Genomic DNA, 27913 nt, shown 5'->3' with positions numbered 1-27913 from the left:
AATCGGTGCATTTATTAATAGGAGCAATTTGGCAACAAGTTGCCAACCATTGATGATGCAACAGCCAGCACAGTAATGATCTTGAGTAACAACATTCCTCTTTGAACGGCTCACATGTGGCATTTTCCACTGAATGCTCCGCCCTGCAGGCTCCTGAGCAGGAAGTTCACCTGGTAATGAATTGTCCTCAAAGCTCTTTTCCCCTCTCGCAATGGCAAGTGAGACAACGAGCCCTTTCCTCCAGCAGCCCTGTATCAATGTCAGCTATTTCACAGACGATGACTTCCTGCCCTTTGACAAGATCGCGTCGGGAGGGTTTGCAAACGTCTTCAAAGCAAAACACAAGCTGTGGAGGCTGAACCTGGCTGTGAAGTGCTCCCATTTGCTACGCGAGGAATCATTTTCATTTGAGAGGTAGGTACAAGTGATTACAGCTAAATGGTGCGAATTAAGTTCGACAGGCTATTCAACCAAACCTAGGCATCATGATCAAAGTAAGACCATAATAAACTAATACTTTGAGGGAGATATTAACTGGGTATTACTAGTCTGTCAAACAGCAGTTAAATTTGGTTAATAGTATTTATGCAGCACAGCAGTCCTTCATTGATGGATTTAGTTGAAGGGTAATATTTATCCGTTACTTTATCCTTTACTGATTGAAAATTTTAATAGTTAATTTTCTTATTGATAATTGAAGTTCAAACTTCCATTGGGCAATGACCCTGTGCATGAATCATCCAAAACTCCAATTTAAATCACAAACCTCACATTGATCTGACTGTCTTACAGAAATAGTTACCCAGGAAAAGTTTGAAGAATTAAAACCACTTCTAATTCGAGGGTGACTGATCCGCCCCTGGCACCCAAAGGGGCTCCCCCCCCCCCCCCCCCCCGGCCTTCTGAGCAACCCTGGGAGTCCCCCACAACCTCCAACCCCCAAATTCCTCCCCCCCCCCCCCCTCCCCTGAGGTCTGCGTGGGTTTCCGGTTTCCTCCCACAAGTCCCGAAAGACGTGCTGTTAGGTAATTTGGACATCCTGAGTTTTCCCTCAGTGTACCCGAACAGGTGCCACAGTGTGGCAACTAGGAGCTTTTCACAGTAACTTCATTGCAGTGTCAATTTAAGCCTACTTGTGACAATGAAGATTATTATTATCCCCCCCCCCCCCAACCTCCCAATGGAACTCCAGACAAATCCCATATACCCCTGACTGGCCTCCTTAACCCCGGCAACCCCCTCCAATCGTCGACTACCATCCTCACGTGTTCCCTCCATATCACTATGCCCCAACCCCGACTATGATCTCGGAGAACAATCCCGCACTGACCAGCTGGGCCACCGCACTGACCACCGACCTCTCCTACTGGCCACCTGAGCACCCCACTGAACACCCCCCCACTAACCCCCTGATCTCCCACCACTGACCACCACACCCCCCAACACCTATACCCACCCCTCCCACTGACCCACCCTACTCTGCATCCTCCCTACCTATCTGACTTCTCAGTGTCTGGACCTTTAAACCTACCTGCTTTAAAGCAGTGAGTTCTATAAGAAAAGGGGGTGTATCTTCCTTACCTCCGGCTCAGCTGCCTTGGCGCAAGTCCACCTTTCTCACCTGGCCTGAGTTGGGGAATTGGGCGAGAAATGTGCGGTTGCATCTAAGGAGCAGATGACATTCCGACTGGGATTGCCTCTCCAGGGAAACTCTGCCCACTGATATTCCAGCTCTCTAAATCCCTGATATCAGTAAACAGAATCAGAATCACAGAATAATACAGTGTAGAAAAGACCCTTTGGCCCATCGAGTCTGCACCGACGCATGGAAAACACTTGACCCGCCCACCTAATCCCATTTGCCAGCACTTGGCCCAGAGCCTTGAATGTTACGGCGTGCCAAGTGCTCATCCAGGTACTTTTTAAAGGATGTGAGGTAACCCGCCTCTACCACCCTCCCAGACAGTGCATTCCAGACCGTCACCACCCTCTGGGTAAATAGGTAACCGGCCCTTTAGCTAAGGGGAACAGCTGCTCCCTATCTACCCTGTTCATGGCCCCTCGTAATCTTGTATACCTCGATCAGGGCACCCCTCAGTCTTCTCTACTCTAGGGAAAACAGCCCAAGTCTATCCAATATCTTTTCATAACTTAAATGTTCCATCCCAGGCAACATCCTGGTGAATCGCCTCTACACCCCCTCCAGTGCAATCACATCCTTTCTATAATGTTGTGACCAGAATTGCTCACGGTACTCCAGCTGTGGCCTCACCAGAGTTCTATACAACTCCAACATGACCTCCCTGCTTGTGTAATCTATGCCTCGATTGATAAAGGCGAGTGTCCGATTTGCCTTTTTCACCACCCTATTAACCTGCCCTTCTGCCTTCAGAGATCTATGGACAAATACGACAAGATCCCTTTGCTCCTTGGAACATCCCAGTGTCAGGCCATTCATTGAATACTTTCTTGTCACATTACTCCTTCCAAAGTGTATCACCTCACACTTTTCAGGGTTAAATTTCATCTGCTACTTTTCTGCACATTTGACCATCCAAACCTTTGTTTGCTTTTCTTTTGGGGGCGATTCTGTCCTTCCATGGGGATCTCACTGTCACTTTATAGAACCGACCTATATTAGCTGGAGTTTAGAATAATGAGAGGTGAGCTCATTGAAACTACATGGGCGGGATTCTCTGTCCTGCCACACCCGTTTTCTTAGCATCTCTAGATTAATACAAGGCCATTTCTCTTCGCTGGAGACGACAGAACTTGGGGACCTTAGTTTCAGGAGAAGGGGTCAGTCATTTGGGACTGAAATAAGGATCGTTTCTTCACTGAGAAGGTTGCAAATCTTTGGAATTTTAAATCTCAGAGAGATTCTCAGGCAATGACTGTGTTGAAGAATAAGGTTGATAGATTTGTTGGCACAGAGAGAATCAAAGAATATAGGGACAGACAACATAGTGGAGTTGAGGGAGAAATTTAGCTTTGACCTTACTGAATTCCGGAGCAGGTAAGGGGGGCCCCATGGCCAACTCCACCAACTGTATGTCTGATGTCTTCGAAAAGAACAGAATATCTGCAAGACCTTCTATTATAGGCTTGAACTGACAAATTAATTTATTGACTAATATTATCTGTTGGAAAAGTTGGAGTTCTATTCTCCAGAAAATAGAAGAGAAGGATGCCACGATTGGAAGTTTGGAAAGTTTGAGACAGCATATGTGGAGAAGATGTTTGCACTTGCAGCTGAGATCATAACTGGGAACCAAGGGCAGCACGGTGGCCTAGTGGTTAGCACAACCGCCTCACGGCGCTGAGGTCCCAGGTTCGATCCCGGCTCTGGGTCACTGTCCGTGTGGAGTTTGCACGTTCTCCCCGTGTCTGCGTGGGTTTCGCCCCCACAACCCAAAAATGTGCAGAGTAGGTGGATTGGCCATGCTAAATTGCCCCTTAATTGGAAAAAATAATTGGCTAATCTAAATTTATAAAAAAAAAAAAAAAAAAAATAACTGGGAACCAAAAATGGGAAAAAAGTCACTTCTAAATCTAATAGGAGATTCCAGAGAAATGTGGAACTCACTGGCACACTGTGTCATTTTTTAAATTATTAATTGATGGGATGTGGGTCTTGATGGCGAGGCTAACAATTGATCCCATTCCTAATTTCCTTGCAAAGGTGATGATGAGACGCCATCATGAACTCTGCAGTCCACCTTGTTGCAAATTGGCAAAGAACAGGGTTTAAGGGCGGCACGGTGGCACAGAGTTAGCACTGCTGCCGCATAGCGGTTCGATTCCGGCGTTCGATGACTGTCTGTGTGGTGTCTGCACGCTCTCCGCGTGTCTGCGTGGGTTTCCTCTGGGTTCCCCGGTTTCCTCCCACAATTCAAAGACGTGCAGGTTAGGTGGATTGGCCATGATCAATTACTCCTTAATGTCCAACAGATTAGATGGGGTTACTGGGTTATGGGGATAAGGTAGGGGCGGGGGGTTCTTTCAGAGGGTCAGTGCAGACTCGATGGGTCGCAAAGCCTTCTGCACTGTCGTGATTCTATGATTCGATGAACATAATGCCTTTAAGGGGAAGCTAAGTAAACTGATGAGTGAGAATGGAAGAGAAGGATATCTTTCGAGGATTAGGTGAAATGTGATAGGTGAAGATCACTGTGCTGACTGACCCCCAGGAGCTTGTTAGAAGTGATGTTATTTGAATGAATTTCTGCTTCTATTTAATCGACTACATCAATCTGTAATATAGCCTGCTTTACGGATGAGATGCAGTTTATAATTGTGTGACATCACTGAAAGCAAGCAGTCAGTTACAGCAGGCAGTTAGGAAGGCAAATGGTATGTTGGCCTCTATTGCAACAGGAATTGAGTACAGGAGCAAGGATGTTGTACTGCAGCTGTCTGTGCGGAGTCTGCACGTTGTCCCCGTGTGTGCGTGGGTTTCCTCTGGGTGCTCTGGTTTCCTCCCACAGTCCAAAGGTGTGCGAGTTAGGTGGATTGGCCATGATAAAATTGGCCCTTAGGTTAGGTGGGGTTACAGATATAGGGTGGTGGAGTGAGCCTAGGCCGGGTGCTCTTTCAGAGGGTTGGTGCAGACTTGACGGGCCTGCTTCTGCACTGTAGGGATTCTATTCTGTGGATGCAGGGTTGTTGTTTCCTCTGGTTGGGGGGGGGGGGGGGGGGAGATCCAGATCCTAATCTCTTAGGATACAGGGTAGGCCATTTAGGACTGAGATGAGGAGAAACTTCCTCACTCAGATGGTGGGAACCTGTGGAATTCTCTACCAGAGAGGCTGTAGAGACCAAGTCACTGAATATATTTCAGAAGGAAATAGATATCTAGATTCCACGGGTTAAGGAGTATGGGAAAGGTGCTGGAGTATGGTGTTGAGATAGAAGGTCATCTTGATCATGTAGAAGGCAGGGCAGACTCAAAGGGCCGAATGGCCTACTCCTGCTCCTATTTTCTATGATTCTATGTTTCTACGTATGAAGGCAGTGCCTCTGACAGTGCAGAACCCCCTCACTGCTGCACTGTCAGTTGTGGGACTTGAACCCGCAGCTTTGTTGCCTCAGAGGTGGAAGAGCTTTCAGCGAAGCAAAGCTTGTGCCTAATTGGTACGTGAATCATTGTTGTAATGTAGGAAACACCAATTTGTGCACATCAAACTCCCACAGGTAACGGTGCATTAAAAAAAATTATATCTGTTGAGGGGAAATATTATCGGGCACGGGGGGGGGCGGGGGGGGGGGGGGCGGGGGGAATTACCCAGCTCCCCCTTGGGGCAGACAAGCCAGTCTAAACCAGTTGGCCCAATAGTCTTCCCCTGTGCTGTAAATGTTAGGCAATGGATAAGTAGGCCAATAATTGTGTGATTCCATAAATAGTTACAGTAAACCGTGCTGATACCTTGAATAGTAAAAATAAGGAATAGTTCACAATTTTTGTTCGAAATTATTATTTTCTAATTAACTTGTACCCGTGGGGGGGGGGGGGCACGGTAGCACAGTGGTTAGCACTGTTGCTTTGCAGCGCCAGTGACCCGGGTTCGATTCCCGGCTTGGGTCACTGTCTGTGGGGAGTCTACACGTTCTCCCCGTGTCTGCATGGGTTTCCTCCGGGTGCTCCGGTTTCCTCCTACAATTCCCGAAAGATGTACCGTTAGGTGAATTGGACATTCTGAATTCTCCCTCTGTGTACCCGAGCAGGCGCCGGAATGTGGCGACAAGGGGATTTTCACAGTCACTTCATTGCAGTGTTAGTGTAAGCCTACTTTTGACACTAATAAAGATTATTATCATTATTATGTTTCTTATGACTTCAGCAAGTAATAAAGCGTCCAGATTAGCTGGTCCTGATTTGATCAGTACAAGCTAATGAAATCTCCTGAATGGTTGCTTACTGTGTCTTTTCAAGGGAATCAGATGTGGGAGGTAAATGCTGGTCTTCCAGCGATACTTTCACTTTATGAATGAGTGAAAAAAAATCTAGGATAGCTGATACTGCAAGTGTGACAACAGAGTGATTAATGGTAGGATTTCTGCAAAGTTATGGTAATTAAAGCTACTTCCTCGTTACCTTGTTCCAGGAACATGAGCCATCTGGCAGAGGAGACAGCAAGAATGGCGAAAATTAGGTTCAAGTATATTTTGCCAATCTATGGAATTTGTACAAAACCCGCTGGGATTGTGATGGAATACATGGAGAATGGTTCCCTGGATAAACTGCTTGTCAGGTACACGTTAACCTGGCTGATGAAGTTCCGTATTATTCACGAGATGGCAATGGGCATGAATTTCCTGCACAGTATGAACCCACCTCTGCTTCACCTGGATCTGAAACCTGGAAACGTACTCGTGGATGAGAACCTTCATATCAAGGTTGCTGTGTTAAATTGTCTGACTGGGGGGTATTATGTCTGAGATTTTAAGGATATTCTGTGTGATATAGAGGCCTGCTTGCCAGTCCTTCTTCAAGATTCTCTTCACGTTAACGTGCAGGTTCAATCGGCAGTCAGGAAGGCAAATGCAATATTAGCATTCATGTCAAGAGGGATAGAATACAAGAGCAGGGATGTACTTCTGAGGCTGTATAAGGCTCTGGTCAGACCCCATTTGGAGTATTGTGAGCATTTTTGGGCCCTGTTCCTAAGGAAGGATCTGCTGGCCTTGGAAAGGATAGTTCCACTACCGGGAAAAACTAGAACAGAGGCCACAATCTCAGACTAAATGGACGATCCTTTAAAACAGAGATGAGGAGAACTTTTTCAGCCAGAGGGTGGTGAATCTGTGGAACTCTTTGTCGCAGAAGGCTGTAGAGGCCAAATCACTGAGTGTCTTTAAGACAGATCTAGATAGGTGCTTGATTAATAAGGGGACATGGGGTTATGGGGAAAAGGCAGGAGAATGGAGATGAGAAAAATATCAGCCATGATTGAATGACGGAGCAGTCTTGATGGGCCGAGTGGCCTAATTCTGCTCCCATATCTTATGGTCTTATGGTCTTATAAGTGGATGTAAACGATTCAATGGCACTATTCAAAGGGAAGCAGGGGAGATCTCTCCAAGGTCCTGATAACATTTATCCCTCAATAAACAACCATTAAAACAAATGATCTGCTCAGTAAAGTGCTTTGTAAAGTGCCTTTCACAACCTCAAGACATTCCAAGCACTTTACAGTGAATGAAACAGTTTTAAAGTGTAGTCACAGTTGTATTGTGGTAAATGCAGCTGCCAATATGTGCACAGCAAGCTGCCACAACCAGTAACTCGATACTGCACAGATAATCTGTTTTTATGTGAATTGGGAGACGGATATTTGACAGAACATCAGCAAGAACTGTTGTCTGTGGTAGTTCGCGGTGCATAAATTGGTTGCCGTGTTTAAGTGGTAATTAGGTATACGCTTCGGCTCATTGATCCATCAGAAGGCTGTGGGTTTAAAGTCTCTCTGCAGACAATTGAGCACATACTGCCTCTGACACTCCAGTGCGGTAGTGAGGGAGTGCTGCCCGTTCACATACGCTGCCTCCAAGAGATTTTAAACTGAGCATCATCTGTAAGACAGGTCATATTTACAGATTGATACAGATGTAGGAGGATACATTTGTTCAGGTGGCGTTGCTTCTAGTGATTTCCTGAGGTGTGGACAGCATGGTGTTCAAATAATTGAAAGTGTTGCTATGCTATTGTAGGAGATGAGATAAGCTGTTAAAATTGAAAAGCTTACTTCAATTTCACATGGTTTCCATTGAGCTATCATGTGCCAATTATAGTTGAAGTCATTAATTGTGAGGATTCTAATTCTGGCGAGGCCAGGTCCCACGCCAAATAGATGTAACCATATTACTGCAATAAATGTGAAACCATCTCTTTAAATGCTGGTGAGCAGAGGTACCTGTATAGTGACAAACCTGCTGCACAGTTCTCTGTACCTTTCTGAGTGATGTTGAAGCAATAAATAGATGCAGTAAAGCAAAAACAAGCGTAGGTTTTTTTTTTACCACCGTGAAGACATTTAGGTGCAATCTGTAAATATTAAAGGAAATATATCTTTTAGATTGCAGATATTGGATTATCAAAATGGGAAGATGATTTGAGCAGTAAGCAACATGTTGAAAGGTCTGTGTTAAGGGGAACCATCAACTACATGCCACCTGAACTACTGAACGGACCTTCTGGAGTCAAGCATGATGTTTACAGGTAAGAATTAAATTGAGACTCAGTGATATCTACAAGTTGCACTCCAGAGGCTTGAGTACGTAAGTGCAGTACCGAGGGCCTGCCGCACTGCTGGAGGTGCTGTCATCCAAATGAGACGTTGAACCAAGGCTTCGTCTGCCATCTGAGTGTGGACATTGTAATGTTCTTGTCAGATGGCCTGATTTATATTACAAGGACACTTGTAGCTAAAGCTATAAAATGATTTATTAACATTAACTGTGGGCCAACAATATACAAAACAACAGATGAATACAGTATGATCATGCACAAGCAACCTCTCTCCCAGCTCTTCAGTCAGTCTGAGGTCACTTGACTCTAACATTCGCTTATATAGTGAGACTCCGAGTGGTCAGTTGGTGAATTACAACACAACCATGATATCACTACAGACGTAAACAATCCAGTGGCACTGTTCCACGGAGAGCAGGGTGTCCTTCCTGCTGATGTTCTGTCAAATATTCATCTCCCAACTCACATTAAAGCAGATTATCTGTGCAGTATCAAGTTACTGCTTGTGGGAGCTTGCTGTGCACATATTGGCTGCTGCATTTCCCACAATGCAACAGTGACTACACCTTAAAACTATTTCATTCACTGTCAAGTGCTTGGAATGTCTTGAGGCTGTCGAAGGCAGTTTATAAATCCAATTATTTCTGTCTGTCCTATGAATCTCCAATAAGTATGTGGTTTGTGTGAGTTTACTGAACATTTCTCTACTGGCTGTTTGTTTCTCGAATGGTAACTCCTAGTTTGCATTTGTTTGGCAAGGGTGATGAAAGTCTGAAACTTACAGGTCGCTGAATTCTATCACTAATATTAGAAACGAGAATCATAATACCATTCACCATTTGTATATTACAACTACTGTGCCATTTATCCAGCAAGATTTAAACAGTTATTACGGAGTTTGTTGACAAAGCTTTCACTGCCTTCTATGTAATAAACACTAAACATTGCAGAGGTAATAAACTCACACCAAATTCCACTCATTCATCATCCCTATGCTCACCGACCCACGCTGGCTCTCAGTTAAGCAACGCCTCAATTTTAAAATATTCGGGCACAATTTAGTGACCTCGCGCACCCGACTTGGTGTCGGGATGAGTCCGTTGAATATTGCGAGACGCTCAAAATGCCTTGTGAGATTTAAAGGAATCTTGCGCGACGTTGCGATCTGGATCTCGCCCTCACCATTAGGCTCATTCAAATAAACGTTTGTGGGATTCTCCCGGCGCCTGGAACCTAACGACTGTGCCAGCGAGACCTTGCCAGGATGTTGTTTAGTATCGTCTCCCACAGACGTGGGCCAGTTGTAATGGCACCTGAGGGCTGGATCCCCAGGGTGATCAGGGGCAGGGTGGCGCTCCCTCTGGCACCTGGGCACCTTGGCACTGCCAGCCTGGCACCCTGGCAGCGGCACCCAGGTACCATGGAAGTGCCAACCTGGTCATCAGGAAATGACTCCAAGTGCGGCCACAGTGGAGAGAAACTCCCGAGGCCAAACTTATTGACAAAGTGCCGTTGGATAGCGGCAGCAGCCGTTGAGACAAACCCTGCTCAATGCGCCCAACACTGGGCATAGGTTTATTAACGGTTAATTTGCACCCCTCATCTTTGTTTTCAAATCCCTCCTGGCCTAACTGCTTCCTATCTCTGTAATCGTCCCCAGAAGAAAACCCTGTGAGTTATTTGCACCTCTCCAATTGTGTCCTCTTGTGCAGTTTGAATCACGCCGACCATTAGCGACCATGCCTTCCCCTCTGGAATTCCCCTCTGGAATTTCCCTCCTACCCCCCCTCTGCCTAGATCACTGTTTGAACCTTTAAACTACGTCTGGTAAAGTTTCTGGCTCCAGTCCTAATATCTCCTCATGTGTCCTGACATCAAACCTGTTTGACATTGCTTATTTGGAAGCATCTCGGATTATTACATTGGAGGAAGATTCTCCGGTCTTCCCAGCCACGTGTTTCTCGACGGCGCACCGTTCGCTGGCAGCGAGATTCTATACTGCTGCCGCTTGACAATGGGATTTCCCATTGAAGCGAACCCACGCCACCAGGAAATCTGTGGGCTGGGGCACGCTGCTGCTGGGTAAAGACAATCCCAATGGGCGGAGAATTCCGGCCTAAATTTGAAATGCTACATGAATGCAAATTAGGGGAAGCATAGCTGCTGGACTAGTAAAGCAGAGACCCAGGGTAAAGATCTGGGGACCCCGGGTTCTATTCCCGCCACGGCAGATGGTAAAATTTGAATTCCATAAAAAACTTGAATTAAAAGTCTAATGATTACCTTTGTCGATTGCTGTAAAAACCCATCTGGTTTCTGCTTTAGTGGAGAAGATCTGCCACCCTTACCTGGTCTGGTCAACATTTGCAATGTCAATTAGGGATAGGCGATATTCCATAAAAGAAAAAGCAAAGTTGTCGCTATTGTGTTGAGAAAAATCACTTGTTCCTTCAATTTAAAGTAGCATAACTTGCTTTTCTGTCACAAGGAAACTTATTGGAAACTTTTTTCCTTCCAGTTTTTCCATTGTTCTGTGGGAGGTCCTGACTCAGCAGAAGTCCTATGCAGGTAGCCCTCTCTTTATTACCCCATACATTCAGACCACTCCAGTAAATACATTGGATGGCATTCTTTGGAAACCGGCGGTGCGGGAAACTCCGGCGCGAAGGAATGGCGTGAACCACTCCGGCGTCGGGCTTCCCCGAAGGTGCGGAATCCTCAGCATCTTCAGGGGTAGGCCGGCGCCGGAGTGGTTTGCGCCACGCCTGCCGGCGCGGAAGGGGTTTGGCGCCATGCCAACCATGCGAGTTGGCACATGCGCGGGATCGCTAGCATGTGCTGGTGTCATCCCAGCGCATGTGTGGGGGGGGTTCATCTCCGCGGCGGCCATCGCGGACTGTTACACCAGCTGGCGCGGAGGAATAGAGTGCCCCCACGGCACAGGGCCGCCTGTGGATCGGTGGGCTCCGATCGCGGGCCAGGCCACCGTGGGGAACCGCCTGGGGACAGATCCCCCGCGACCCCCCCGAGGACCCCGGGGGCTGCCCGTGGAGCCAGGTCCCGCCAGTAAGTACTTGTCGTAACATACGCATGGCGGAACCGGCCGAAAATGGGAAGCCACTCGGCCCAACGCGGGCTGGAGAATCACCGGGGGCCTGCTGCCAGCGCCCGCCGACCGGTGAGGCGCAATTCCCATCCCTGCCAAATCCCCAGCGCCGGAGAATTCGGCAGCCGGCAGGGGCAGGATTCACGCTGCCCCCCCCCCCCCCCTACCCCAGTGATTCTCTGACCCGGCGGGGGGGGTCGAAGAATCCCACCCATTAACTGATAATCTCTTTTTGGAATAGTCCACAGACCTTTGGAATAGCGTGATCCTGATCTACTTGGAGGAAGATCAATTTTCCTTTCCCTCCACCGTAGGATAATATTGTGATGGGCATGTTCATTATTATTGTGACATTTAATTATGATCACAAATTTTGATGTGTACAGTTTTGGTCTCACTATTTAAGGAAAGATATACTTATATTAGAAGAAGTTCAGCGAACTTCGCTCGGCTGATTCCCAGGATGAAGGGGTTGTCTTATGAGGACAGCTTGAGTTGGTTTGGCCTCTTTTCATTGGAGTTCAGAAGAATGGAAGGAATCTATAGAATCCCTGCAGTGCAGAAGGAGGACGTTCGGCCCATCGAGTCTGCACCGACCTTCCGAAAGAGCACTCTATCTGGGCCCAGTCCCCACCCTATCCCCGTAACCCCCATCTAACCTACATATCTTTGGACACAAAGGGACATTTTATCATGGCCAGTCCACCTAACCTGCACATCTTTGGACTGTGGGAGGAAACTGGAGCAGCAATCTGGAGCACCCAGAGGAACCCCGCGCAGACAAGGGGAGAATACGCAAACTCCACGCAGTCACTCAAGGCTGGGATTGAATCCGATTCCCAGGTGTTGTGAGGCAGCAGTGCTAACCACTGTGCCACGCTATCTTATTGAAACATATAGGAGTGATTGGTTAGACACTGATGTTTCTTCTCATGGGGGAAACTAGGGAGCACAGTTTAAAAATAAGACTGAGATGAGGAGGAATTTATTCTCTCAGAGGTCATTAACTCTCTTCCACAAAGATCAGCGGAGGCTGGATCATTGAACATCTTCAAGGTTGTATTAGGCAGATATTTGATTGGTGGCTCAAAGGTTATGGGGGATAGACAGGCAATTATAGTGAAGGCCTCAATCTGACCAGTCAGGATGTTATTGAATGGCGGAGCAGGCTCGAGGGGCCGAGTGGCCTACTCCAGCTCCTAGTTCTTCTGATCTTCTGATCATGGGTTCCCAGCTGTTGAAGGTGGATGAGTTTGAATATGTTGGTCTGTTTGATTTCTGTTATCATCACAGTGGTACACAGTGACACCTGAAGAGGTTCTGCTTGAATGGTTCTGTGCAAAGCAATTGATGGTTTATGATTCATGATGCTTCAAGTGCTTTGTGAGGATTGGTTGTTCCCCTTGTGTACGTGCAATTGTAACATGCCATTCAAATAAGTGGGTTAGTGACCATGTTACAAAAATACTTAAAAGAAAATTATACGCAAGTATGTTAACCGGCATGATCTCACAGGCAAGAAAACTCCTCTACGGATAATTAAGTCCTAGAATAAATCTGCTAATGTATGCTCAAAGATCCCTGGATTCCAGTCAACAACTCAGTTGTTGTTTCTACGTCTCTGGTTCTACAATTCATTGAGGAGAATTAATAATATGTCTCATAATGACTGGAGGCAGAGAAAGGTTTACCACGCAGGAGGAAGCCTTTCAGTCTAACCTGTCTGTGTAGCCATAAAAGAGGGAACAGCCTTAATCATTCCGATTGCTCTGGCGCGATGGCGCTTCCACAATTCTCCACGGACCCGCCAGTCGTGCGTGCGCTGTCGACGCGGCGCAGTTCGGGGGATGCTGAAAGAGGCCCCCGCGGCGAATCACCGCGGTCGACTGGCCGAACTCCCGCCGGCGTGGTTTACATATGATACCACCCGGCGGGAGCTCGGACCCACGGCTGCGGTGGCGGTCCTGGTGGTGGGGGGGGGGGGGGGGGGGGGAGGATCTGACTCCGGGGGAGGCCTTAGCGGTGGCCAAGCCCACAATCCGGGGCCACCGATCGGCGGGCCATCGCGATCTTTGGGGGACCTACCTTACTCCTCGCGGGCCCGCTGTGTGGGTCTGCCATGTGTGCGGCGCCGGTGCCAAAGTGGGCCGCCGTATGCATGCGCGGCTGCGCGGCCTGGACAGCAGGGCCCCGCCGGCAGCGAGAGCTGCGGGACACACACTGGGGCTCTGCTAGCCCTCTGGAAAATGAAGAATCACCCCGGACTTTCGAGGAAAAAGTCAGGAGTAATGCTCGCCCGTTTTCCGGCGGACGTGGGGACTTAGTCCCCCAAAAGGGAGAATTCCACCCGAAACCTTTACTTAGAAATGAGAATGAAATTTTACAAGTATTTATCTTCACTCGACTCCTGTGGACGGATTTTAACGAAAAAAAGCCAGAACCCCGTTTTAGGCGCGAATAGCGGAATGTTTTTCGGAGCCCGCAGCACCGAGAATGACCCCGCTATCAAACGGGACTTTGTTTTCTGGTGGGGGCCTCTGAGATTTAATAACTTTATTGCGTCACCCAGCAACCACCATCCAATTAAAATGCCTTAAATCTCTCTGTACTTAACCTCAATTGATACAATCAACAGCAGGTATGTGTGTGTGCTTGCGTGGGTATTTATGTGTGTATAAAATGATGTGTGTGTATGTGTACTTATTCAATTGATGTTGTACTTGTGTGTCTAAGTCGTGGTACAACTAGCTTTGGTCTTACTTTGATTTAAGACAAAACTGACATTTTGTACCTGAATCATTCTGATTGCTCCCTCTTGTTCCAGGGACCAACATAATGGCTGTGTTTGTTAACGTGGTGGCAGGAGCGAGACCGTGCCTCACATTAATTCCAGAGAATTCCCCCCAGGAGTGTGCACAGATGGTTGACTTGATGAAGAGATGCTGGGATCAGGAGTTAGATCGACGACCTGCATTTTCAGGCATGAGATTAATTTACGGTGGACCAAAGCATCTTTAAAAGTGTCGTGAACCCGCAGATTGGTGAAAGTTGGTTATCGACAAAACATAGGTCAGGGGGTTGAAGAAGTGCTTGGATCTAAGGTGTCTAAATTGCGCTTGGGAATTCTTAACATATTGTTCAGTGATGTTTCAAACCTTTTATAACGTGCCAACACATTCCTGGATCCCAGTCAACAGTTCAACATCTGTTACTAAACAAATTGCAAATAACAGTATTAAGGAGATCTGTAACAAATACCTGTTTCCAGTAGCTCTATTACTGCTTCTTGACCTGTGACCAACAACTTTCTCCAGGACCCATGATTGGGTTGATTTTACATGCGATTTAGCACAGTGCCAGTGACATTGGCTCATCTTTCACAGTTGAGATCAACAAAACAAACGTTGCATTTATATAGTAACATTGTAAAATGTACTAAGCTGCTTCATAGGAGCACAATGGGACAAACAAGTGTCCCTCAACCAAAGAAGGAGACATGAGGACAGGTGACCAAAATGTTGGACAAAGCGGTTAGGTTTTATGGCATGTCTTAAAGAAAGAGGGAAAGAGAGGAAAGGAGTGAATTCTGGAATTGATGCCCTGGATGGCTGACAGTACAGCTATCAATGCTGGGGTGAAGGAAATGGAAAGATCCATCAACAAGAATTCGATGAGTACAGAGTTCTTGGATTACTGGAGGAATTTACAGAAGTAGGTGGGGGAGGGGTGGGGTGGGGGGGGGGGCGGTGCTGGTGGGAGAGGGATAAGTGCATGGAGGAATCTGAGCACGAGGATGAGTTTTAAATCAAGGCATTGTCAGGCCGGGAGTCGATATAGTCCAGCGGCAACAGGGATATTGAGTGAATGGTCCTTGTTGGAAGATAGAAAAAATTAGTCTGTCAACAGTCATTTGTTAAGTGGCTGCCGTTAACCCAACGGATAAGTTTCGGATCAGAAGCCAGTGGCACTTAAAATGGATCTTTTGCTGCATAATGCCAGATGTAATAGATCTCATTGTGCCCTCATTTCTCATGCCAGCTGAAGAATTCTGCCATCAAAGTTTTACTGAACTAACTGGCCAACAGAATATCCACTCACTGGACTGGTGTGGCATGCTGTGGGCAAGGCGGCTGTGATCCCGGTCTTGTGCTGCTTCACCAAGCACATACCAGGCCCTTCCCCAATGAAATCGAGTAAGAGAGAGCGGGAAGTACAGGAAAAAATTTGAGATCAATGATTCAAGTAAGATAATAGCTGTTATGTGTAACATGTATAGAAAAACCTGCAATATTTCAAAATATTGAAATTCAGTCACAATGCATGTTATTTTCACTAAGGCAAATGATGAACAGTAAGGGATATGAAAATAATGGAGTTGAGGTTGAAAATAAGCCTTGATCTTAAGGAATCTCATAGCAGGTTCAAGGGGCTACATGACATGGTCCTTCTCCTGTTTCGTCTGTGGGTCAGACTGTCCTCAACCTGGCTGACACCGATTACATTGTGGTTTACATCGGTTTCTACTACATTAGGTTTCCTGAGAATCTTATCAGCCCCGTCCGAACATAAGCCCAGCATTAAACAAATGGATATCAGAGTAAACAACTGGTCCTGTGGGGAGCATAGAACAAGTATTATCCCTCTTCTTTAAGTCCTTCTTTATCTTACAAAAGTTATGAAAATTAAAGATTAAAACCATGGAACCATAATTTATTCCTGTTTATCAGTATGCAATGATGGATGTGCTTTTGTTTGTAATGTAACAGATTGTGGTGCCATTTAAAAATATTCAACGGAAAACATACGGCTGGATTCTACAGTCCTCCAGCCGCATGTATCTTAGCAGTACGCCTTTCGCTGACGGGATTCTCTCTTCCCGCCGCTTCCCAATGGGATTTCCTATTGAAGCCACCCAACGCCACTGGGAAACCCATGGGAAGGGGTGCGTTGCTGGCACGAGCAGAGAATCCCAATGGCAGGGAATTCCGGACATAACGTACATCTCAGTAATGAAAGAAAATTTGCAAAACATTTGCTATAAAATACTAGAAATGCTGATTTTTGGATTGAGTTGGGTTTAAGTTTCCACAAACACGGGAAACTCTTTCTCTGGTATGTGGTACAAGGTGAAGAACAAGGGGCGGGATTCTCCCTTCTGATGGCAGAGTGCTGACGCCATCGTAAAAACTGGAGAGTTTAGCGACGGTGTCATCAGTCCGCTACGTGTAGCGATTCTCTGCCCTACAGGAGGCCAGCACGGCACTGGAGCGACCCACGCCGCTCCAGCTGCCGATTCCAGCGCCAAATGGACGCCGCGGGTCTGCGCATGCGCGCTGCGCACTGCGTGAATGAGGGCATGCGCGGTAGCTTCCTTCTCCGCGCCAGCCCCAACGCAACATGGCGGAGAGCTACAGGGGCCGGCGCGGAGCAAAGGAGTCCCCCACCAGGAAAGGCTGGCTCGCCGACCGGTAGACCCTGATCGCGGGCCAGGCCACGGTGGAGGCCCCCCCCTCGGGGTTGGCCCTACCTCCACCCCCCCCCCCCCCAAACCAGGCCGCTCCTGACAGGATGGATGCCGAGGTCCCGCTGAGTAAGACCAGATGTGAATGGCGCCGGCAGGATTCGGGTGTTTTTGGCAGTCTGGCGGCTGCACCGGCGCCAATGGCGGCGATTCTTCGGTGACCGGAGAATCAGCAGACCGGAGTCGGGGTGGCGTCGCCCGAATCGCGCCCGCCTATTCTCCGAACTGCCGTGGGCTGAGAGAATCCCGTCCAATGTTTATGAGTTCAGTGGATGGATGTAACATGGGACCAGGGGAAATGACTGAGGAATTCATCTGTAGCAATGTCCTGCTGGTGGGGTGATTCAATTATGTGCAAATTATCTGGGGAACAGATGTGGCGTAGTTCTGCTCCTACACCTTTCTAACGCTGAAAAATGCCAGGAAAATCAGAATAATAAACCCAGAAGATGAAAACTAACTAAAACTGATTTGCAAGTATTTTCTTCTCCAGAAATAGTGATGGAAACTGAAATGCTGTTTGGCCTGTTACAATTTCCGGATATCCAAATCAGCAATTCAACCAAAATACCAAAGTTAACTCCTCCATCGTCAAGTATCAGTGTCCAGGTATGATGATCTGTCTCTTATTATCAGTCATTCTGGAGTGGCCTGAGAACTGTTGTTTGGGGCAGCAGGGTAGCATGGTGGTTAGCATAAATGCTTCACAGCTCCAGGGTCCCAGGTTCGATTCCCGGCTGGGTCACTGTCTGTGTGGAGTCTGCACGTCCTCCCCCTGTGTGCGTGGGTTTCCTCCGGGTGCTCCGGTTTCCTCCCACAGTCCAAAGATGTGCGGGTTAGGTGGATTGGCCATGCTAAATTGCCCGTAGTGTCCTAATAAAAGTAAGGTTAAGGGGGGGGGTTGTTGGGTTACGGGTATAGGGTGGATACGTGGGTTTGAGTAGGGTGATCATGGCTCAGCACAACATTGAGGGCCGAAGGGCCTGTTCTGTGCTGTACTGTTCTATCTATGTAATCTAAACAGAAGGATGTGCAGATAGGATGAGATGAGTGGGGGGGGGGGGGGGGGGGGCAGTCAGTAATAACTGTGAAAACAGAATCTCGAGTAAAACAGGTCTTACATATAGGTCACCCTCTCGCAGGCCACAAAAGCCCACCAAAAGAGCACGTAAGAACCTTCAAGTAATACATTACATGGGAGAGACACTTATAAGAACACTCTGTGTTCAAAATAACACACTGTAACAGTGTGAAAAATGCCATGGTGTGGCCACCTCCAGCAAATGAAATGAACGCATTTGCCCGGATCTCCTGTGAAGTGGCCTCTCCAACCATACTTTAACACGCCCCGATGATGTTCCGCATTTCTGGCCATGTCTTCCGAGCGCATCTGCTCTGGAAATGTAGAGTGTACAGTCCCACAAAGAACTCCTTCACAGCAGGGGAAGACCGGACAGGCCCCATTTCTGAGGCACTGGCTGCTGGAAAGTAAGTTTGAACGTCCAGCGTGAATGTTAGTGAATGGGTGAATGTGTGAGTGGATGAATGAATGAATAAATAGGTGAGGAGGTAGGGTGGGTAGGTGGGTCCGGTAAATGTGTCGGGCGGGTGAGGTAAGTAGGTAGGGTAACAGGTGGGTAGGGTGTCAGGTGGGTGAGGTGGGCAGATGGATGAATGGGTGCGTGGGCTGAGGGTAAGTCAGGCCGAGACAAGAGGGGTAATCAGGTCCTCTGCCCGTTGGGTTGGGTCAGAGGGGCAGTCAGTATTTGGGGTAGTTGGGTCTGGTTGTGGGTGTAGGCAGGTGGTGGTGAAGTCCCGGATGTATCTTGGAGGGAAAAAAAATTAAAGGAGACATCCAATTTTTCATAGAAATCTCAGTTCAGAAGCAGATGTATGCGTATATTTTTATTCTTAATTGATTAGAAGTGACAAAAAAACTCAAATATAAGGACATAAGAAATAGGCGTAGGAGTATTTCATGCTTCCCCTTGAGCCTGCACTGCCAATCAATAAGATCATAGATAATCTCCCTCAATTCAATTTTCCACCTTGATTCCAAAACCTCCTCCTTTTCATCTTCTTTCAGTTACTCCCATTTTACTTGGGATCGCCACAATACTCGTTGATCACTTTCTCCGCCTCCTCCTGTCAGCCATTCACCTCATTTCCAATCCCATTGTACTTGGCTCTCTCAACACCATATCCTTCTGTCTGGTCTTAGGCCTTCCCTCCCTCCTACCAGTCCCACTTCCATCACTCGCCTCACTACATGGCTTCTCTCTCTACAGTGAGCGACCATGCCGAGATCTACCAGTCACGTTGCTCCTGAAAAGCAGCGCTCTACTGGGATCAACCCGGCTCGCCATGCCTCTCGGAGGACGTCGCGATGTGAATCCCTCCCATTGTGAGCGGGATGCACTCTAAAGCTGCATATTAGAGTGAGACAGCTAGACCCACTCTAATATTTAATTCCCAAGATCTAACCAAGGCGTGGGATCTAACGCTCTTGTGTCAGAGACCTCTGTGCCGTTCTCACAGATGGGGACCAGACAAAAGGGGGTCTCCCAGGGAATTGGAGGCCTCCAGGTGCGTGCCCTCTGGGTAGGGTGGAGACTGGCACTGCCAAGGTGCCAAGCCGTCTTTTTTTCTGCGACAGAGAGTGGGCCTGGGGATGCCCTGTGTGGGGTGGGGGGAGGGGGGGGGGGGGGGGTGGGGGGAGGGGGGGGGGTGGGGGGAGGGGGGGTGGGGGGAGGGGGGTGAGGACGCCCTTATCGGGCAGTTTGAGGGTCATATCAGGGGGTTGAGAGGTCGGGATGCCATTTAGAAATGGAGTCCTGATCTTTTCCTTCACAGACGAAATGCTGCACATGGACCGCCTCAGTGCAGAAAACAGGACTCAGTCAGGCCTTAGCCCTTGCCTGCCCCGCTGTGGCCCCTGAGCTACCAGGATAGCCGTTTGATAGTGTGATGTTTCCCGTTGCTCCGAAGGCTGGGAAACACCCGGTGAAACGCGAGCACTATTGGGTAAATCACGCCCCTTATCATTTTAATATCTTCTTGGCTACTTTCTTCGGCGGCCCCACAATCTTCACTGACTCCCTGATGTGCTGGCTCCCGTGCTTGCTGTCCCATCACTTCAACATCCGTCTCAACATCTCAATAGGATCCAGCTGATGTTCCCATCATCTCAATCTTCAATATGCTCAATGATTGGGTATATTCAGTCCTCTGAGGTAGAGAATTCCAAAGATTCGTGACTCTAGAAGGGAAGATTTCTCCTCACCTCAGTCACGGTAGCATTGTGGATAGCACAATTGCTTCACAGCTCCAGGGTCCCAGGTTCGATTCCGGCTTGAGTCACTGTCTGTGCGGAGTCTGCACATCGTCCCCGTGTGTGCGTGGGTTTCCTCCGGGTCCTCCGGTTTCCTCCCACAGTCCAAAGATGTGCAGGTTAGGTGGATTGGCCATGATAAATTGCCCTTAGTGTCCAAAATTGCCCTTAGTGTTGGGTGGGGTTACTGGGTTATGGGGATAGGGTGGCGGTGTGGACCTTGGGTGGGGTGCTCGTTCCAAGAGCGGGTGCAGACTCGATGAGCCGAATGGCCTCCTTCTGCACTGTAAATTCTATGTCTAATTCTATATCTAAATGAGCGTCATCTTATCACGAGACACTGACCCTCCCTGGCCCTGGACTTTTCAATGGAAAGAAGCAACATGTCAGCATCTGCTTCTAAAGGCCTCAAAGAATTATGTATGTATCAATTCGATTATTTCTTAAAATCCAGAAGGTGTTACATTCCTCTGCAATGACATTGCTCCCTTTGATGGGCACAGTACATAAAAGGTTGCTTCAGCAAATAAACTAATAAAGGTTGAGAATTTCCCAACAGTTGGTCAACATTTTGTTTCTCCCTTCCTGCAGAATGGAACAATAATTACAGAGATTGCAAATAGCGAATTGCAGAGGTTGAATCTGTTGGCAAAGACTGGCAGCAGTGGTGAGTATATGCACAGGGCAGGCACTGCAGAGTCCAGCTTATTTATTGTACCTATGACAACAACGTGATGCAAAGTCAGAACAATATTGCTTGCACCCAAGACCTCATCAATTTTCAGGCTGTATTTATAATTGACAAATGCTCTGGGCTGGTTTCTCCGATTTTGAGGCTATGTCCGGAGCCTGTGTCTAGTCTTAAAATGGAAATGTCGGCGCTGCCCCCGCACCGATAATTCACCCAGTGGGGGGTTCGCAGCCGTGCCGCATAAAACCCCCAGCGTTACCGATAGAAACGCCTGGAGAATTGCCGGGTCCGTGGCTGCGACCTGTGCGTGACCCGGCCTGCCAGATAGCGCCCCCCCCCGTAACTCCCATCGCCGCCCCCGGACCACCCTCCACCAGTCCCCCCCCAGCCCCTGCTGAATCCCCCCAGCCGGCGGAATGGCTCCCCAACACAGTCCGCAGCCGCCATGCGAGGTTGACGAAAGCTCAGATCACGAGTGATCCACACGGTCGGGAAGTCGGCCTATCGGGGGGGGGGGGGGGGGGGGGGGGGCGGCATCGGGGAGGTCCTTCAGACGACGCCCTGAGGCCGTCCCAACGGCATGGGGCGTACTCACCAATGATGCCGTTTTGGAGGGGGCGGAGTATCTGAAAGCAGGCTTTCGGAATCAAAAGGGATTCTCCGCCCGATCGCCGAATGCGATTTTGGCGTCGGCAAGTGGAGAATCCCGATCGCTGAGATTTGTAACTGGGCTCGAGTCTTGATACATGGAGGAGAGAAGCTCAACAGCTGATTACCTTCAGGAGAGGAAAACAATTAACCAAAAGCCAAGAGCCCCAAAACTGTGTATAGATATTTTTTAAAGACTGTGAATAAAATAGGAGTAAATGTTGTGAAGTAATAAAGTACAGTAAAATGTGATGGAAGGAAGTGACACCATTAAGTAAAATTCTTGTGGACCATTGGAATAGATTGTTTTTTTGTGATTGATCAATGAAGCTGGTTAACAGTGGCAAATCAGGAACAGTCAAGGATAGATACAATCAATACCTTCACCCATGTAAATGAAGGTTGCAATTCTGTTGCAATCAATCAAGGCGTCGGAATGAAAGGACAAGGTCTGACGTGTGTCCTCCCCATTCGTAACACAGATCACATTCCCCACTCGCCCTGACTAATGGGTTTTCTAGTCGTCTATCTTTGCATTTGCTTCCGAGGACTCTTGAAGTGCCCAATCTTCCTCCAAAGGCAGTGGTAGCAAAATATTTGACTATTTTTAAGACAGAACTGGATCATTCTTGACTAATGGGGGGGGGGGGGGGGGGGGGGGTGAAAGGTTATTTACGATGTGGGGTTGAAGTGACAGTCAGATCAACCATGATTTAATTGAATGGCGGAGCAGGCTCGAGGGGCCGAGTGGCCTACTCCTGCTCCTATTTCGTATGTTTGTACGTAATTGTTTATCATAACCACTATAGTGCAATACAAACCTACACGTTAACTGTCTTCATATAAGTTGTTTAAAAAGGGGAGTCCATGCTGTAGTGGTTTTGTCACTGGACCAGTAATCCAGAGACCCAGCGTAATTCTCTGGGGAGTGTTACTCTCACCATGGCACATGGTGAAATTTGAATTCAATAAAAATCTGGACTGGTCTAATGATGACCATGAAACCATTGTCGATTGGTGTAAAAACCCAGCTGGTTCACGAACGCCCTTTAGGGTAGGAAATTTGCCTCCTCACCTAGTCTGGCCTACACGTGACTCCAGACCCACAGCAACGTGGTTGATTCTTAAATGGCCTCAGTTCAAGGGCAATTAGGGATGTGCAATAAATGCTGGCCCAGCCCAACTTGCGATAACCACATCCAATGAATTAATGACATTTAATACACGCTGAATATTTCAAAACGAATTGCAGGAAATGCTTAATCATTCATATGTTAATAGAGACGGCATGGTAGCACAGTGGGTAGCACTGTTGTTTCACAGCGCCAGGGACCTGGGTTCGAGTCCCGGCTTGGGTGACTGTGCGGAGTCTGCACCTTCTCCCCGTGTCTGCGTAGGTTTCCTCCGAGTGCTCCGGTTTCCTCCCACAAGTACCCACGCATACCCACATCCCCGAACAGGCGCTGGAATGTGGCGACTAGGAGCTTTTCTCAGTAACTTAATTGAAGCCTACTCGTGACAATAAGCGATTTTCATTTCATTTTCATTTTTCAAAATGTTTTCCTAAATGAGTAATTTAGCTCTCCCATTATAGCCACAGTTTGTGCGCAATCTTTGCTCGTGTGATTATTGGGCTGGTTTAGCACAGTGGGCTGAACAGCTGGCTTGTAATGCAGAACAAGGGCAGCACGGTAGCATGGTGGTTAGCATAAATGTTTCACAGCTCCAGGGTCCCAGGTTCGGTTCCCAGCTGGGTCACTGTCTGTGCGGAGTCTGCACGTCCTCCCCGTGTGTGCGTGGGTTTCCTCCGGGTGCTCCGGTTTCCTCCCACAGTCCAAAGATGTGCAGGTTAGGTGGATTGGCCATGCTAAATTGCCCATAGTGTCCTAAAAAGTAAGGTTTGGGGGGGGGGAGGGGGGTTGTTGGGTTACGGGTATAGGGTGGATACATGGGTTTGAGTAGGGTGATCATTGCTCGGCACAACATCGAGGGCCGAAGGGCCTGTTCTGTGCTGTACTGTTCTATGTTCTATGTTCTAAGGACAGCAGCGTGGATTCAATTCCCGTACTGGCCTCCCCGAACAGACACCGGAATGTGGCGACAAGGGGCTTTTCACAGTAACTTCATTGAAGCCTACTTGTGACAATAAGCGATTATTATTCTTATTATGGGCTCTGCCCGTTTACTTTGAATGGGTGTGCACAGTGCTGGATATAACTCTAATTCCCCTCCAACATTAAACTTACTGACAATTACTGTGAGATTTTAGTTCATTCAAAACCCATCCACCTGGACAGATTTTACTGTCTAAACTTCCATATGCCAAATGGCCACTTGGTGTCAGGTGGAAGTCGACCCAGTGAAATCACACCCTAAATTAGTCAATATCTTGAGGTGTGTGTATCTCTATCCACCAGTGCGACTGGCTGTACGTGTATGCATTAGAGAGTGATGGGTTCCACACTTTCGCATCGAATTTGACATCCGTTGGCATCGGCCCAATGCCAATATCAGATTAAGATGCCACTCAGACTTTGTGCATTTTTATAGGAAATGCAAACACATTCTGGATCACACTCTTAATAAATTTTCCTCATTATATTAACATGTCAACATTTGGAACAGGAGAGGCTAACCATAAACCTTCAAGTTACAATGATAACCAATCTTACATTTTGCAGTTGTTAATTATTAATGTACCAGGAACTGTTGTGGTTTTCACTTTGCAATTAATTGTTACTCGGTGTACAGCAGAGCACGTTCTGCACGTTCTCAACCATTTACAAGAGCAGGATCTTTAATATTCGCCCTCCCGCAGTGTCTCAATGGTCTACTCCAGTAACTGCTGTGGAGATTTTGTGAACAAGCGATGGGAAGGTTTCCTCTGGGGTTTGTGTTCAGAAGAAATACAAAGGATAGAATTTCTTCCCCATATATTTCAGGTTTGACTGTATACTGCAGGGCTGTTTTCCATCTCCCACTGACTGGAGAGAAGATACAGATCAATCATGATCTAACTCAATGGGCAACCTGAGTGTCGCCAATAAGACATTTTGTTGATGTTGCCCACGTGCAGAGTTGCCACATTCTGCTGAGTTCAGTCCGTGTAGTTTTGACTGAAGTGAAGATCAAAGCGAGGATGAGTGAAGCGAGGAGCGTGCTGATTGCTCAGAACATTGACTGAGGAGCCGTGCGCTCCCTCTGCGTCCAAAGTCTAATTTCTTTTAGTTTTTGCTGTTTAAAGTTGATGAGAAAATAATAATCTTTATTATTGCCACAGGTAGGCTCACATTAACACTGCAATGAAGTTGCCGTGAAAATCCCCTAGTTGCCACATTCGGGTACACCAAGTGAGAATTCAGAATGTCCAATTCACCTAACAGCACCATCTTTCGGGACTTGTGGGAGGGAACCGGAGCACCCGGAGGGAACCCACGCAGACACGGGGAGAACGTGCAGACTCCGCACAGACAGTGACTCAAGCCGGGACTCGAACCCGGGTCCCTGGCGCTGTGAAGCAACAGTGCCACCCACTGTGCTACCATGCCGCCTCTATTAACATATGAATGATTAAGCATTTCCTGTAATTCGTTTTGAAATATTCAGCGTGTTTTAAATGTACTTAACCTTATTCATCGTTAGTGAACAAGCCCGTTTCAATATTGCGGCCCATTGAAATGAAGGAGGCCACTCATGCGGCCCACTCACTGGACAGAACAGGCACAGAGGGTAGAATGCCTCCTCCTTTACCGACGCTCACGTGTAGTCTGATTGATGCTCTCCACTATTAGTCTTTTCAGTCAGTTTGGAGTTGAAAATTGAAACTTCTGGCACTCTCAAAATTTATACTCAACGTTAATCCCAAAAACCTCCATGAGTTTGTTGCGATCTGAAACCTTTTCAAACAGTCCAACTTAATTTGCCTATAAAACAGCACCCAGGGCCAGCTGTGTAAAATTGCTTGCTGCTGCTCACTTCTGACCTATGATAATCAGGCAGCACTAGAGTCAGATACAAAAGGAACAGATTAATAAGGTGCAAGTTCCAAACAAGTGATTCCGGAGATTGTAGTGATATCATGGTTGTGTTGTAATTCACCGACTGACCACTAGGAGTCTCACTAGTATGTAAGTGAATGTTAAAGTCAGCTGACCTCAGACTGGCTGGAGGACGTTGAAGAAAGAGGTTGCTTGGCATGATTCAACTGGTTTTCATTTGTTCTCTTGTATATAGTTCACCCACGGTTAATGGTAACAAATCACTTAGAACTTTAGCTACAAGTGTTCTTGTAATAAATCAGGCCATCCGACAAGAACATTACAGAGATCACAATTGCAATGCACCATTCAGCTACATGCTCTAATGATTTTTCTTATTGTAGATGAACTCTCCATTGACTGCAGAAGGGAAATCCTGCAGCTCCTACTCGAAAATGACATCAGTAACTTGAAGAAGGCATTACGAAAGGAGCATGTCACCCTGAACTTTGTGGAGGACTACACTTTGTTGCATCTGGCTGTTTTCACTGGAGATGTGCAGCTGGTCAAACTTGTACTTAAGTATGGAGGCTCTGTAAATGCCCAAACGTCCAGACGGTTAACACCTCTGATTGTAGCTGTACAGAACCGGTTTGTGGACTTGACCTTGTTGTTAATTGAGGAGGGAGCCGATGTGAATCTAACGGATGAGGACAATTGGACACCTCTCCATTTTGCCTCTCAAAATGGGGACGATCGGATTTGCCGGCTGCTGTTGGACAAAGATGCTCACGTCAACATAAAGGAGCATGATGGCTGGTCACCTCTCCACCTGGCAGCTCAGAATGGCCACGAAAATGTGGCCCGAGTCCTCTTCAGTCGCCAGGCCAATATCAACCTCCAGGAGGGTGACAACCGTACATCCCTTCACCTCGCAGCCTATCACGGCCACTATAATATCGCCAAGCTTCTGATTGGACAAGGAGCTAATTTAAACGAGACACAGGTTGGACTCAGGACCCCACTCCATTTGGCTGCTGAAAGGGGTTTCTTCAGAGTTGCTAGGCTACTGGTGAAGAGTGGAGCCGATGTTGACTGTCTGGATGACTCTCATTTCACCCCTTTGCATTTGTCGGCACTGAATGGCTACACAGGAATCTGTCGGCATCTCCTGAAACATGGAGCAAATATCAATCAAAGGACCTTGCAGAATTGGACGCCTCTGCATCTTGCCTCTATGAAGGGACAAATAACAACTGTTCACCTGTTAATTGAAAGTTTCTCTTGCCTTGACATGGCTGGAGATATGGAATGGACTCCTCTCCATCTGGCAACATGTTACAACCATGAGGAGGTTGTCTCCGAGCTCCTAGTCAGCGGCGCCAACCCCAATGTAACTGATGTATCCGGGTGGACACCACTCCACCTGGCTGCCCACAAAGGCAGGCTCTGCTGCCTAGTGAAGCTACTTCATCACAAAGCCAATGTTAATGCTGCCAATAGATTCGGATGGACCTCACTGCACCTGGCAGCCCTGAACGATAATGCTGTCATTGTACAGACGCTGATAAGGAACAATGCCAATCTGGAAGCTGAAGACGAATATCAGAACACACCACTCCAGCTAGCTGTGAAACACCGGAAACAAAGTGTGATCAATGTTTTCACAGGGGAGGACTTGTTAAAGGCTGATTCACAACCTTGATTCATATCTTGTATCACTCCACTATTTCTGACCCTTGAGCTCAATTCCCTTCCATGTAATAACCAAGGGAGAAATGAAATGCGTTGGAAAGTAGTTTCTGCCGCTAGGATCTAGACTTCGTTCAGATTGATTGTTAGACTGAAGCCCCACCCCCACCTATGTGAGATCAGTGTTGGGATACATCAACTCAGAGCACTCCCAATAAATCTGTCACCGTCGAACCAATCTGCTCATTATATGTGGGAGCTGGAGACTGCCGTACGCCTCTTCATGCTTTCTTCGCTATTCAGTCAGATTATGAAGCAGTAAATTATCCTCTCTCAACTCCACCAACCCACACGCACCTAGATTTCCTTTGTACCCCATAATTTGCTGCTTCACAATCTGACAGCAAGTCGTCAGGGAGTTCCATCATTCAGAATGAGCACAAAACTGAATCTTTTGAGCAGTGAAAAGTAAACTTTGAAACATTCTTAATTTCTCACTTCAAGGCTTGGAGCAAAGATTTCCCTCCCTTCCCCCTTTTTCTCTCCCTCTCTCCTACAATCCGGCAGGACAACCCCCCCCCCCCCCCCCCCCCCCCCGTATCCCTATGCCGCCAATCTGTGCGCTGAGAGTGTGGGAATGTTGAATCCAGATCAACGCTTGAGAACCATGAATGTTAAAATGGATGCAATAGGAGAATA

General features: G+C 47.6%; 1 protein-coding gene across 1 annotated transcript; it reads left to right on the top strand.

Annotated features, from left to right (window-relative positions):
- The first annotated feature begins 32 nt into the window (after positions 1–32).
- Positions 33–27773, top strand: ankk1 (ankyrin repeat and kinase domain containing 1). Its single transcript, XM_038779756.1, has 8 exons — positions 33–414; positions 6105–6396; positions 8076–8218; positions 10767–10816; positions 14179–14334; positions 17369–17484; positions 20798–20873; positions 25927–27773. Exons 1-8 carry the CDS (start codon positions 212–214, stop codon positions 27225–27227), a joined length of 2337 nt encoding a protein of 778 aa, XP_038635684.1. The 5' UTR covers positions 33–211; the 3' UTR covers positions 27228–27773.
- Positions 27774–27913: the final 140 nt, after the last annotated feature.

The sequence above is a fragment of the Scyliorhinus canicula genome, chromosome 19 (genome assembly GCF_902713615.1).
Source record: "Scyliorhinus canicula chromosome 19, sScyCan1.1, whole genome shotgun sequence".
NCBI classification, from domain to species: domain Eukaryota; kingdom Metazoa; phylum Chordata; class Chondrichthyes; order Carcharhiniformes; family Scyliorhinidae; genus Scyliorhinus; species Scyliorhinus canicula.
The sequence above is the reverse complement of the archived record's forward strand: the minus strand, read 5'-3'. Positions and strand labels throughout refer to the sequence as shown.